This window comes from Anguilla anguilla, chromosome 6, assembly GCF_013347855.1.
Source record: "Anguilla anguilla isolate fAngAng1 chromosome 6, fAngAng1.pri, whole genome shotgun sequence".
Classification (NCBI taxonomy): domain Eukaryota; kingdom Metazoa; phylum Chordata; class Actinopteri; order Anguilliformes; family Anguillidae; genus Anguilla; species Anguilla anguilla.
In genome coordinates, this window is record NC_049206.1 from 39,819,127 (window position 1) to 39,831,347 (window position 12,221).

At 40.8% G+C, this 12,221-nt stretch overlaps 1 protein-coding gene across 1 annotated transcript; it reads left to right on the top strand.

Moving 5' to 3' along the window:
* The first annotated feature begins 1,988 nt into the window (after positions 1-1,988).
* Positions 1,989-11,544, top strand: LOC118229416 (potassium channel subfamily K member 13-like). Its single transcript, XM_035421357.1, has 2 exons — positions 1,989-3,702; positions 9,389-11,544. The coding sequence occupies exons 1-2, from the start codon at positions 3,366-3,368 to the stop codon at positions 10,273-10,275; spliced, it is 1,224 nt and encodes a 407-aa protein (XP_035277248.1). The 5' UTR covers positions 1,989-3,365; the 3' UTR covers positions 10,276-11,544.
* Positions 11,545-12,221: the final 677 nt, after the last annotated feature.

A 12,221-nucleotide genomic window follows, 5' to 3' on the forward strand; every position in this document is an offset into this window, starting at 1 on the left:
TCAACATTTTGTCTTAGTAGCTGTATGAAACTGTTTTGATATCAAATATTTGCACTTTACTAGTCATTCATTTGCCACTAGTTGCACTTTTATTGTACTTGGCACATCAGAAACCTTACCAGCTCCACAACCAACAGTACCAACTAGTGGCACCGCAGTCAGAATTTGAATAGCAGGGATAAGAAATCCTCATTCGGCTTGCCATATAGATGTGCCGTTGTCGCATTGCTTTGGAGTTATAGTGTACCCTTTATATACATTTTTGAAACTGGTCTGAATACTATTAAACTAAGCAGCTGCTATGTTTCTGTGGGGTCACATGCAACTGCTTATTAGCTGCAATAATTGCATGCCAATTAAATGGGCAAATTGTAGTTAATTAGCATATATGGCACATGTTTTTCTACAAAAATAAAAGGGAGGTTAATTCCACAAAACAGGAATTTTCTATGCAATACGACAAAGAGCCTATTAAACACAATTAAGAAGATAAGCGTAGGCCCATGTTGCGTAGGCCCATGTTGATGTCGGAGGGGAAAGACACCTGTTAAATGTATAAAAACCCATAATGTAAAAATACTTTTTTAAAGTATAAAACTGCATTCCAAATTATTGCTCTTTTCTACCATTATATGAATATGAATAGCCTGGTTTCGCATTGATTGAATTACCCGCAGGTTATGTCATTTTCTGTATAGATTTCCCTGCGTATGAGTAGTCTGAGGCAGTTCTAAATTTGTTCCCATTGTAAGAATTTTTTTTAAGAAGAAATCAATGAATTTCGATATTTGCATCAAAATGATCGTACACGTGCTATACACAAATATTTGTGTGTAGGCTCTGTCAGTGAATGAGACCCAGTGTCCTCATCACGGAAGGGCTGCACTGGAGACATGACATGTTGTTAATGGCACCCTATCAATCTGACATTCTGCCGACAGCAAAAAGCTCACTTCTCAAAATGTTATACAATGTAGAAAACATACCAGGGAATCAGGCACAGCTCTGGCCTTTTTGGCCAATTTCTGGGAGCCAAAGAGAAGATATGAGGTCATATGATTATGTATCAGCTGAAAAACACAAGCACATAATGCAGGCACACATACACTTGCAGTTATTAAACATATGCCTAGATATGTTCCAGAATATCACTGTCTTGCAAGTACATGTGAGATAGGGAGCAACACACTGGTACTGGCAATGATTGCTCCCTGCAATGGGGGGGTGGGGGGCCTTGTGTAAAAAGTGCTGTCATTTATACAAAGTGTATAAAAAATACCCTTAAATAAAAGCTGTTAATGTGCGCTTGAATCACATGGGAATCGTTTCATTACAAATCTAAAATTATGAAGCATAGAGCAAAAAAAAAAAAATCTTTGTCCCTAACATTATGGAGCACACTGACTATACATGGGGGTTTTGGTTGTGTACAGTTAAAGGGGGCAAAACGGTATAAATAATGCATTTGACATCCTTGTCAAAAACGGGATGACATTTGCTCAAACCAGCGTCGGATCCCCAGATTAAACATGAGAAATTCTCTAACCAGAATTTAAAGGTCGTTCGACATCGATCCTCTTTCGGAAGTTACAGCGCAGTGTCCCCACTGGCAGAAGAGTGTGCGCACCTTGAGACCACGCGCTACAGGCCTGGGACATCTCTTGGATCACGGTTCCCTTGCCGGCCAACAAATAACAGAACGCACAATGTAGTGTTTCCATAACAACAGGGACAGGATGTTCTCAAATTCAATGGAAATGCAATATGATTTGACATGAATGCATCTTCAGTAATTACAGCAATTAAATAAACTACTTCATGGAGTTAGAACAAGAGCATGTGCATTCTCTACATCTCTTGACTGTTCAGAAAAAAATATATAAGTAGCATACGAGGTGAAAGCTGTGCATTTGAAAAACACAGGCAGGAATTTGACGCGTGGTACGCAAGGCTATAGCTTGGAACGTACTTTCTGTAAATCTCACGCATACAGAAGCCTAATATTACTTTCTCCAGTTTAAATTCACGGCTGATCTGATTCCAGATTTGTGTCGACGTAAACTTGTTTTAAAATGTAGGCTATTCAAAATATACTGATATCACAATTATAGCCTAAGTAATACGATGTTAACTGAAATATATGCTATATACAGCGCAGCAGTTTGATTTACTGTGGTTTCGCTTTTAAATGTAGCAGCATTTCATGTTGCCTATTGGATGCTTCTCATAATCGCTTTCAGCTATTACGTCCCTTCTATAATCAAACCAGCAGTGGAGGGAGTCACATTGTTCGCTGTTGGATTGAAGTCCGATTCTGTGCCACCCCCAGATACAACGCGCTGCCTCAGGTCAGGTGTACTGATTAGTTAAATTATTCGCGTGAAAAGTGAAAAGCAACGGTGGGATGCTACAAGCAAGAATGAAGGTACGCTGTTGAATCATTTAAGACAACGAGACAGAGAAGTAACCGCACAACCGCGTCGCTTGTTTTCGGAACTATCAAGACAAGCCTCGGAAGATATTAGCACGCCTGCTTTCGGATATTCTGTCGGAGTTCCATTGTCTGTGCTTGTTTCAAGGATGCCAATGTAGTTAGGCCAATGTATTTCACAGAGAGAAAAACATTTATATCGCATAATACATTGACAAGGTAAACTGCAGAAAGGGTAGTCTATCCACAGTTTAGCTAACACAATAGCTGTAACAGTCTACTGCACATCAAATACGCTACTTGTTTTCACACACACACACACACAAATCTACGCTTGTTGTACAATAAAGATACACGAACATAGATACGTTTTAAATGTTAGTGAAAATTACTTTGGGTGTCGGATGTGACAAAAACACTGTTGCAGATGTTTTGGATGTCAAGAGTTTCTGTGGATTCTTAGAGCTAACGAATTGGACAGAAACGTGTAAACCCGAGGACAAATCATATTTCCAATGTTTCGACATATAACATTGCCTATATTTGGAATGACATACTTTGTATTTAGTTGTGCCGGTTTTATATTTTAACTCACATCCATAGAACGAAAACGGCTTCCTATATGTACGCAGACGAATTAATAAAATAGTAAGCTACCACACCGATATTTGGGTTTGAATTATAATTTTAGGCACAAATTCACCTGTTTGCTGTCAACTGAGATTTCTTTCTTGATTTTTCCTCTTAATGCCTCATACTTTAAAACGGTGCACGGATCCCTGCGGATCTGATAGGGGAGCCGCTGTTTTCGTTAAGTTGATGAAACCGGAAAAATATTGCCCAAAAATGTAACTGCCTACGATGAATGAGGGTCTTCTGGCAAACCTGAGGCAATGTGGAGACACCTTCGTCCTTGCCCACCCGTTACTCCATAATGGCTTGCCGGAGTGGGTGCTGCTGCGGTTTCGGTCCAGTGAATGAGGATAATGCGAGATTTCTGATGCTGGCGCTGTTCATAATTATCTACCTCCTGTGTGGGGCTGCCGTTTTCTCGGCGCTCGAACACCCGAAGGAGAAACAGGCGAAGGACAGGTGGGCGCAAAGGTTCGAACATTTCACCCACAGGCACAACCTCAGCAAAAAAGAGCTGGAGAACTTCCTGAGGCATTATGAGGAGGCGAACGTAGCCGGGATCCGCGTGGACACTACCAGACCTCGTTGGGATTTCACCGGCGCTTTTTATTTCGTGGGAACAGTGGTTTCAACTATAGGTAAGAGATTGTCTTCGGACGAAATACAATAGATATTGATGACAGATATAGACGAGAGCAAAAATAATCGTTGCACTCATTTATGTATATAAAAAAACATTTTAAACGTTCTTTAGACATTGTATTGTCGCAAGTGTTCTTGCGCAAAAGTGCAAAGATACTGCAGGAAGATATGAAGTTTAGATTGTGCGGTGATGGACCCCGGTAAACATGCTGGGGTTTGACAAAATAATGGAAACGCTAAAGAATATATAAATATCAAGTAACTAATTAGGAGTAAGCCCACCGTTCGCCTTCAAAGCAGCTTCAGTCCTTCTTGGAATAAGGATACAAGTTCTAATCGGTGTATCGTGGTTTATTGGGTTATTCTCAAAATAAAAAAAAGAGAAAAAAGGCTCCAGTTTTCTCTGAGGGATAAGGGAGGTGGAAATCTGCTTCCTACTCCGCACACACAATGTTTTGAAAAGATTCAGTGATGTTTAGATCTTTGGCAGTGTGTATGGGGGCGTTATCATTTTGGAATATGGGGACATCATGACGGATTAGTGTTAGTGTTCGCACCATCGGGTGTACCACCTTGTAAATGACTTCATATTCATTGACTGTTATATGACCATGCAGAGCAAACATCAGACTCTGTGATTCCCATGAGAGGGTTGTCCAATACTGTTACAGATCCACCACCATATTTAACAGATGGCAATATATATATATATATATATATATATATATATATATATATATATATATATATATATATATATATATATATTGGGTTGAAGGCTTCCTTTGGCTTTCTCCAAATGTAAAACTGTCCAGATATAGGAGAACAGAGTGAAATATGACTCATCAGACTAAATTACTTTTTTCTATTGCCTAAGTATCCTGAGACCATATTACTTTTTTTTTCCGTTGTCCAATTATCCAGGTTTTGTGTTCTTTACACTTGTCACAGAGCATCAACTCGCAACCACCATTCCTCTTTCCATATGGTATTTGTTTGTGTATGGAATGTGTTGCCATAATTTGCACCACTGTTCCCCTTGCCACGTAAAATTATTTAGTTTGGGCCTGATGCACCTGCAATTTTGGTAAATACTATTTGGCCTATTTTGAACTTAATTCATTTCCTCACATTGCTATGAAAACTCAAATGTCAAAGTGCTGATTGTGCAACCCATTTTATAGCTGACACGCCAAAAATTGGCATTCAACTTAATATGATTTACATACAGTATATAGCAGTCTTTATAATTGTGATTTAGTTCATTCAAATTGTATCATTTTTCATGTGGTATTTCTGCTATTTTGTCCAGCCCCTAACTGCAAACTAACACTGAACAGAAATTGGTTTATTGATATATAAACCAATGAACACAATGCAGTTATTAATCAAAATATTTCAGAAATATTAATCATACATATTTTATGATGTACTGTACATATCAACTTTAAGACTGTTCAGTGAAATGAATACACAAATTAACTAACAATTAAATTCCCTTTTTATGATGAGTTTTCAAATGTAAGAAAAAGTCACGGCTAAAAAAAAACATATTGAACTTCATTGCTTGTTATTTAGGTACAGAAATTAGTAGTTTTTTTTTTTAGGTACGGGATGCTTTGGGGACATTCTATTTGCTGATGTAAATCCAACTGTGATAGACTATTTGTGCTAAGTGCCAGGTGGCCTTTAAAGGACCTGTAAAAAGTCAATTGCAGCTGTAAGGAATTACAGGCTGCTGCAAATATTGCCAGTGCTTGTACCTAATGTTATCTGTTGTGATATCTGTTTGCTTGGTACATGGATAAAATGGAGGATGCAATTTCCCTCTTCCAAATGGGATTCAAACAGGTGACCCTGTGGGGGCCTGGACTACAGGCGTCACTCTCTATGTTCACTCGTAATTTCAACTGAATATCACATTTTTTGATTTCATGAGGATGTTTATATATTTTACTTTCAGCTCGACAGAATGGACACTAAACGAAAGCATACTGTACATCTGGAAACCCTACGTAAATGGAATGTTCTGCAAAATGATGTAAAATGTCATGTGTTCGGAGTACTTAATGAAAAAATATGTTTGGCAATTTAAATTATATTTGTCCATATATTTTGAAGTGTTGCAATATCTAGATAAGTTATTTTAATATACTCTTGTGTATTACACTTTCTCAACATGGTAAACTTAATACTGGGTCAATAATACCGAAGCAAGGGCTAAAGAAACTGCAAATAGACCGCATAGAATACACTGTGACTGGCTTATAGTCCAAACAAAGATTCACATCCTGGAGTGACCAATGATGTGGTCAACTCATTCACCGAAACCCCATCCTCCGAAAAAGATGTGCATTAAAAAAAACATGGTTTTGCATTTTCCAATCCAGCAGCTATGAAGGGTTTGCAGAATGAATGCTCCTTTCACTAGAGAGATCGTTGAGACGATGATACTTCAATTGGGGCAGAACCCCCAGTCACGTAACCTCCTTACACAGTAAAACAAAAACATCAATCCTATCTCTGAATCTCATCCAGTATCTGGTATCATAATTCTCAAATGGCAAGGAACTAACGAACATATATCCTGGCATTTGTATAGAATCAAATATTTTGAGTATTATAGGTGAGGTGTGAAGCTTAGATCATGTTTTATAGTTTAACTGCGCTATATAACCTGGTGGTGTACAATGTAATATTACTTTATTAATATCTCTAAGAGCAATTTAATTTTGGGCCAGGAGAGGGAGTGGTCTTTGCTCCCTCTGTCAAATTCAACCTGTCACCACCAATGCAGCATCACACAGGAGACTACCAGAGTGCCTGGTGAAGAAACTGAAATTGTTAAATCTTTGATGGTCAAATGTTGTTTTAGAATTTTAATCAAATATAGTTGCTGCATTCACGTCAACATTTCAATTTGCAGTTTATGAAATGGCATGCGGATTCTGCTAACTGTTAAATACAGAAAGAATGCTTTGGGTTTAAGTATAATTTGGTCATTATGGCCATGGTCATTATCCACCATTTCCATGGAAGCAGTGCCTTCTGAGTCAATGCCGAGGGAAGCTCATATACCAGAGAGCACAACGAGAGTCAGCTAAGAGGCTGTCCTGCTAGTGAAACCAAAATTGACATAGTGAATCTATGTTGATGCTCGGATGAGTTTACATCTTCACCACCCTCCAAAAAGGGTACCTTGTACCTTGTCTTATCAAATATAATTCAAACCTGTCCATAACTTTTGTAATTAGGTTGATCAAAGACAGACACATGTGCGAGGGTATCTCCATCTATCTGTAGTAAGCTAGCTTTGCTAGTTTTAGAGACATTATCTTATAATTTTCTGTAAATGAATGTTCCTTATATAAACAATATAAACAATTATACATTTACATAAGCAAATCAAGCTTAACCTCTCATTTATTTTTATGGACACAACATATATATCAGCCCTTAGTGCACCCCTCCTGTAGATCACTGGTCATGTTCTTCACTTGCTCACTGTTACTTTCTGTTTCTTGCCTGCACTGCAGCTGGATTTATATATATATATATATATATATATATATATATATATATATATATATATATATATATATTACATTCAGCTCCACAGAATGGAGCTACTGTAGAATGGAACACTAAACCAAAAGCCTACTGTACTTCTGGGACCCTATGCAAATGGAATATACTGCAATATAATGGAAAATGTGTTTGGAGTATGTAATGAAAAATTTACTTTATAGCAGTGCATTTCAACAAATATATGTATGAAATATCTTAAAGTGGCAATCTAAATAATAGATTTAGATTGGTAATTCATTTTAAATATGATTTAGTGTATTACACTTGCTCCAGGATGAGAACCTTTGTTTCCATGCCCCACCTTCTACACTGGTCACGTTATTCACTTCCTCTCACTTACTTTCTGTTTCTTGCAATAACAGTTTACAATGTGTGGGAGGCACTAAAATTGTTCTGAACAGGTACTAAAATTGATCTTGATGATTTAAAGGAAGTGCAGTGCAGACATGGGAATTGATATAGTCTATGCATATACAAACACATTCTTGCTAAAATTGGTAGGCAATCAAATAACTACTATAAGTCAGTTCGCTGACAGGTATTAACAATGGTTCTGAATGTCCCTTTCAACGTCAGCTTTTTTTTGTGATTAAAAAGACAGTTCCATTTACAAGAGCATAGGCTGCACAGGCACAGCTGCACAGGCCCCTCTGCTGGAAACCTGGTATTCCCAATGCAGTTTTGGGAAATGCATTTGATGAACACAAAGGCCCAGTCTCACAAGTCAATATCTATTAGCATAGTCAGCCAGTGAACACTGGTTACCATCATCTGACTGCCCTAGGAAGTAGCCATTAAAATTCTCAATGTTAATTTAACTTGTACTAGTTAACTTGTAATTAATTCTGTGTTAAGAGTTTATAAAAACTCATGAGGAATCAAATGTCCTCCATCAGAGCTTTTTTTTTTTTTTTTTTAATCACATTTTTGTCATTTTATCATACATGTGGGGAGGGGGAATGATGAAGTCAAATACAGGAGCAAAAAATAAAAATACTGAAAATAATGATCTGTTCCATCAAATATTGTTTTCTTCTTTATGGAATGCATGGACTGGAATCCCTTTGGGGGGGGGGGGTGATTTGGGGGTTGACTGCTTTCATCTTGAAGGAACAGTGAGAAAGGATACTGAGGCCCACACAGCTGCTGCATTTGCATATCTGTCAATATGAGAGAACGAGCGGGAGCACAAGATGCTTGAAACCGTCGTCAATAGCAACCCGGTCAGTCAGCAGTCCCCGATGACAGAGGTTATTTTAAACAGTGTAGGTAGCACGGGATGGCACAGCCACAGCAGTGGACAGTATGCTCTTTAGAGGAGAATCGGCTCCCTGGCTTTAATGAGTTCCCTGTCTCAGTCGCCCTTCAGACGGCCAAGCTGTGCCACACCGGCACAGCTGAACTTGCTCCTCTGCTTGTGCCCGTGTGCCGATGGGATGTGCGTTCGCTCTTGTTCGCTATCACATCAGAGCGCTCCCTCAGAAGGCTGGCTTCAATGAGGAAATGAAGGAGGCCGTGGTCTTTCATGTGCAGACAGTGAACTATTGCATGAGACAGGAAGTCTCCTTTCAAGTCAGTAATCATTTCAAAGCAGTCTCTGAAATAAACTAAGAAATGCTGTGTAAGCGCTTGTTCATCATGCATTAAATGCAGTATGATTTCAATGTAAAAAATCCCACAGATTGATTTTAAATGCATGGCGCCATTCAAATGTATCCCTCTATCTGTCACCGAAAGGTCACATTTTAAGTGCCCCCCTCCCCCCCCCCCGCCCCATCTGTGAGCATACATATTCTTGTCTGTTGCTTTATCTCTCAACTGTTTCTCTCTGTTCCTCTTCCTTTCCTTTATCCCGTGTCCACTGTTCTTCTCTCTCTCTCCCTCTCTCTCTCTCTCTCTCTCCCCTCTCTATCTCTCTCTCTCCTCTCTCTCTCTCTCTCTCTCTCTCTCCCCTCTCTCTCCCCTCTCTCTCTCTCTATCTCTCTCTCTCTCTCTCCCCTCTCTCTCTCTCTCCCCTCTCTCTCTCTCTATCTCTCTCTCTCTCTCTCCCCTCTCTCCCTCTCCCCTCTCTCTCTCTCCCGTCTCTCTGTCAAGGTTTCGGTATGACAACCCCTGCCACGGTGGGAGGAAAGATCTTCCTCATCTTCTACGGGCTCATCGGCTGTGCGGCCACCATCCTCTTCTTCAACCTGTTCCTGGAGCGTCTGATCACCGTCCTGGCCTTCGTGCTGAAGTCCTGTCACGAGCGGCAGCGGCGGCGCCGCGGGGTGCTGCCCCACAGTTTGGGGACGGGGGCCGGGCCGGGCCTGGCCGGCTGGAAGCCCTCCGTGTACTACGTGATGCTGATCCTGGGTCTGGGCGCGGTGCTGGTTTCATGCGGGGCCTCGGCCATGTACTCATCGGTGGAAGGGTGGAGCTACGCCGACTCCCTCTACTTCTGCTTCGTGGCTTTCAGCACCATCGGCTTCGGGGACCTGGTGAGCGGGCAGAGGGAACGGTACGAAAGCCAGGGCCTGTACCTGCTCGGCAACTTCCTGTGCATCCTGACGGGCGTGTGCTGCATCTACTCCCTCTTCAACGTCATCTCCATCGTCATCAAGCAGGTGCTGAACTGGATCCTAGCTCGGATGGCGCATCCCTGCTGCTGCCCGCGGCGGCCCGCCGGGGGCACCGTCCGGCACCGTCGCAACGTGGTGATGCCGGGGCACTTCCGCACCCGCCGCGACGCCTCCATCGACACGGACGCCATCAACGAGAGCGAGACAGATGGCCGCCGGGTCTCAGGGGAGATGATCTCCATGAAGGACTTCTTGGCTGCCAACAAGGTGAACTTGGCCATAATGCAGAAGCAGCTGTCGGAGACAGCCAATGGGCACCCCCGCCCATCAGGGTCTAACACCCGACACAATGGCTTCTCCGGGGGTGTGGGTGCACTGGGAATAATGAACAATAGGCTGGCTGAGACCAGCGTGGACAGATGAGGCGTACAGGCTGTCTGGACTGTGGTCAAAACCTAGACATCAAATAGATTATATTAGAATTATAGTTCACTCCTGCACTTCCACCTTTTGACTGCATTGTATTGTGTACACAGAGCCACTGGAATGAATAAGGACAGATAGGCAAAATGCACTCTCGGAATGTAACAATAAGGAATAGAATTTTCAGTGGGAAGGCACTGAAGTGAATCATATCAAACTTTATAGTACCTTAGTGACATCAAAGCTCTCCAGGTTGTACCCTCAGTCACCAAAGCACAGGTGATAGAGACACCCCATTTCTCAAAGCATGGTACTACACTTTATCCTATGAGGATTTTGAATACGGAAATCCTTCAGGAGTGGTGAGCTGATAGCTTCACTTTCCACAGTAGTGGAGAATCACCCAAAGATAATTTTTGTAGATGTTTTTTAACACTTTGTTTCCTCCCATTAAAGCTTTGTTGCCCAACACTCAAAGGCTCAAAGCATACAGAAAAGGCACACCAGGGGTCTGTTCCAGAAAGCAGGACTGGCAAGTTATCCAGATCTATTAGGTCGAAATGTAGGGAAATCCTGAATTATCGGTTCCAAATATGAGGATCAGAGAAAGCCTGTGTCAGTTACTATGGTGACTTATGCAGATTATTTTCTTATCTGAAAATAATTTGCCGACAAGGGGGATAACTTAAACTGAACCTGGCCTACCCTGCAGTGTTTAGTGTGATTAGTTAGGCAGACTCATCACTTAGCAGGTGAATATTATCTGACCATGCCTTGTCAAAATATCTTATAAAAAATGGTGAGACTGGCAGTAATATTGCCAGGGAAAAACTGTACTGCCAGTGGAAAAACTTAATGAAATCCTAATATTTCAACTTTGGCCTGTTGCCATTATTCTACTTTACATGATATAATATAATATAACATAACACAATGATGAGAACAGGTCAATGCTTTCCATTTTCCTCACTAAATTGTGCCTAGTGCTCTGATTACCTAGTTTCTGACACCGTATCAAGCCTGGTGTTGAAAATCCCAAGAGTTTCTGCCTCTATGTGACCTGGCAGGCTGTTCCACACATTGACTACTCTCTGCATGAAAAAAATTCTTCCTAATGTCTGTGTGGAATTCTCCTTTTGTTTATTACCTTTTATGTCCCCACGTTCTACTAACAGAGCTCAACCTGAAGAATCTCTTGTAGTTTACACTGTTGATCCCCATTATGAATTTAAAAGCCTGATTTAAAATCAATTTGGTTGCTCTTCTTTGAACCAGAGCCTACAGCCCACAGAACTGCACATAACACTCCAACTGTGGTCTAACAAATGTACAGTATTGTATAAAATAAGTATATCTTCCTTGGATTTATACTCAATACTTTTGGCTATATATCCCAAAATCTGTGGTACCTTATCAAAGGCTTTTTGGAAATCTAAATATATAATATCATAAGCGGTCAAAACCCTTAGTAGGTTCTTCAAAGAAAACCAGAAAGTCTGTCAGGCATGACCTTCCCTTGCGAACACCGTTCTGGCTATCCCTTAGGATGTTGTTATTTGGTAAATGGACTGCATTTATATAGCGCTTTTATCCAAAGCGTTTTACAATTGATGCCTCTCATTCGCCAGAGCAGTGAGGGGTTAGTCTTGCTCAAGGACGCTTCGACACACCCAGGGCAGGGTCTGAACCGGCAACCTTCCGACTGCCAGACAATCACTCTTACCTCCTGAGCTATGTCGCCATTTTCAAGAAATTTTCAAGTATTTTCAAGAAACACTTCTAAATTGTCTCTAATGATAGATTCCAGTATCTTACATATGATGCATGTTAAACTCACAGGCCTGTAGTTCAGGCCTGGATCAGTACGGTCCCTTTCTTATATATTGGTATTATATTATCTTGCTTCCAGTCCTCAGGTGTTTCTCAAGTTTTTAAATACTGTCTTT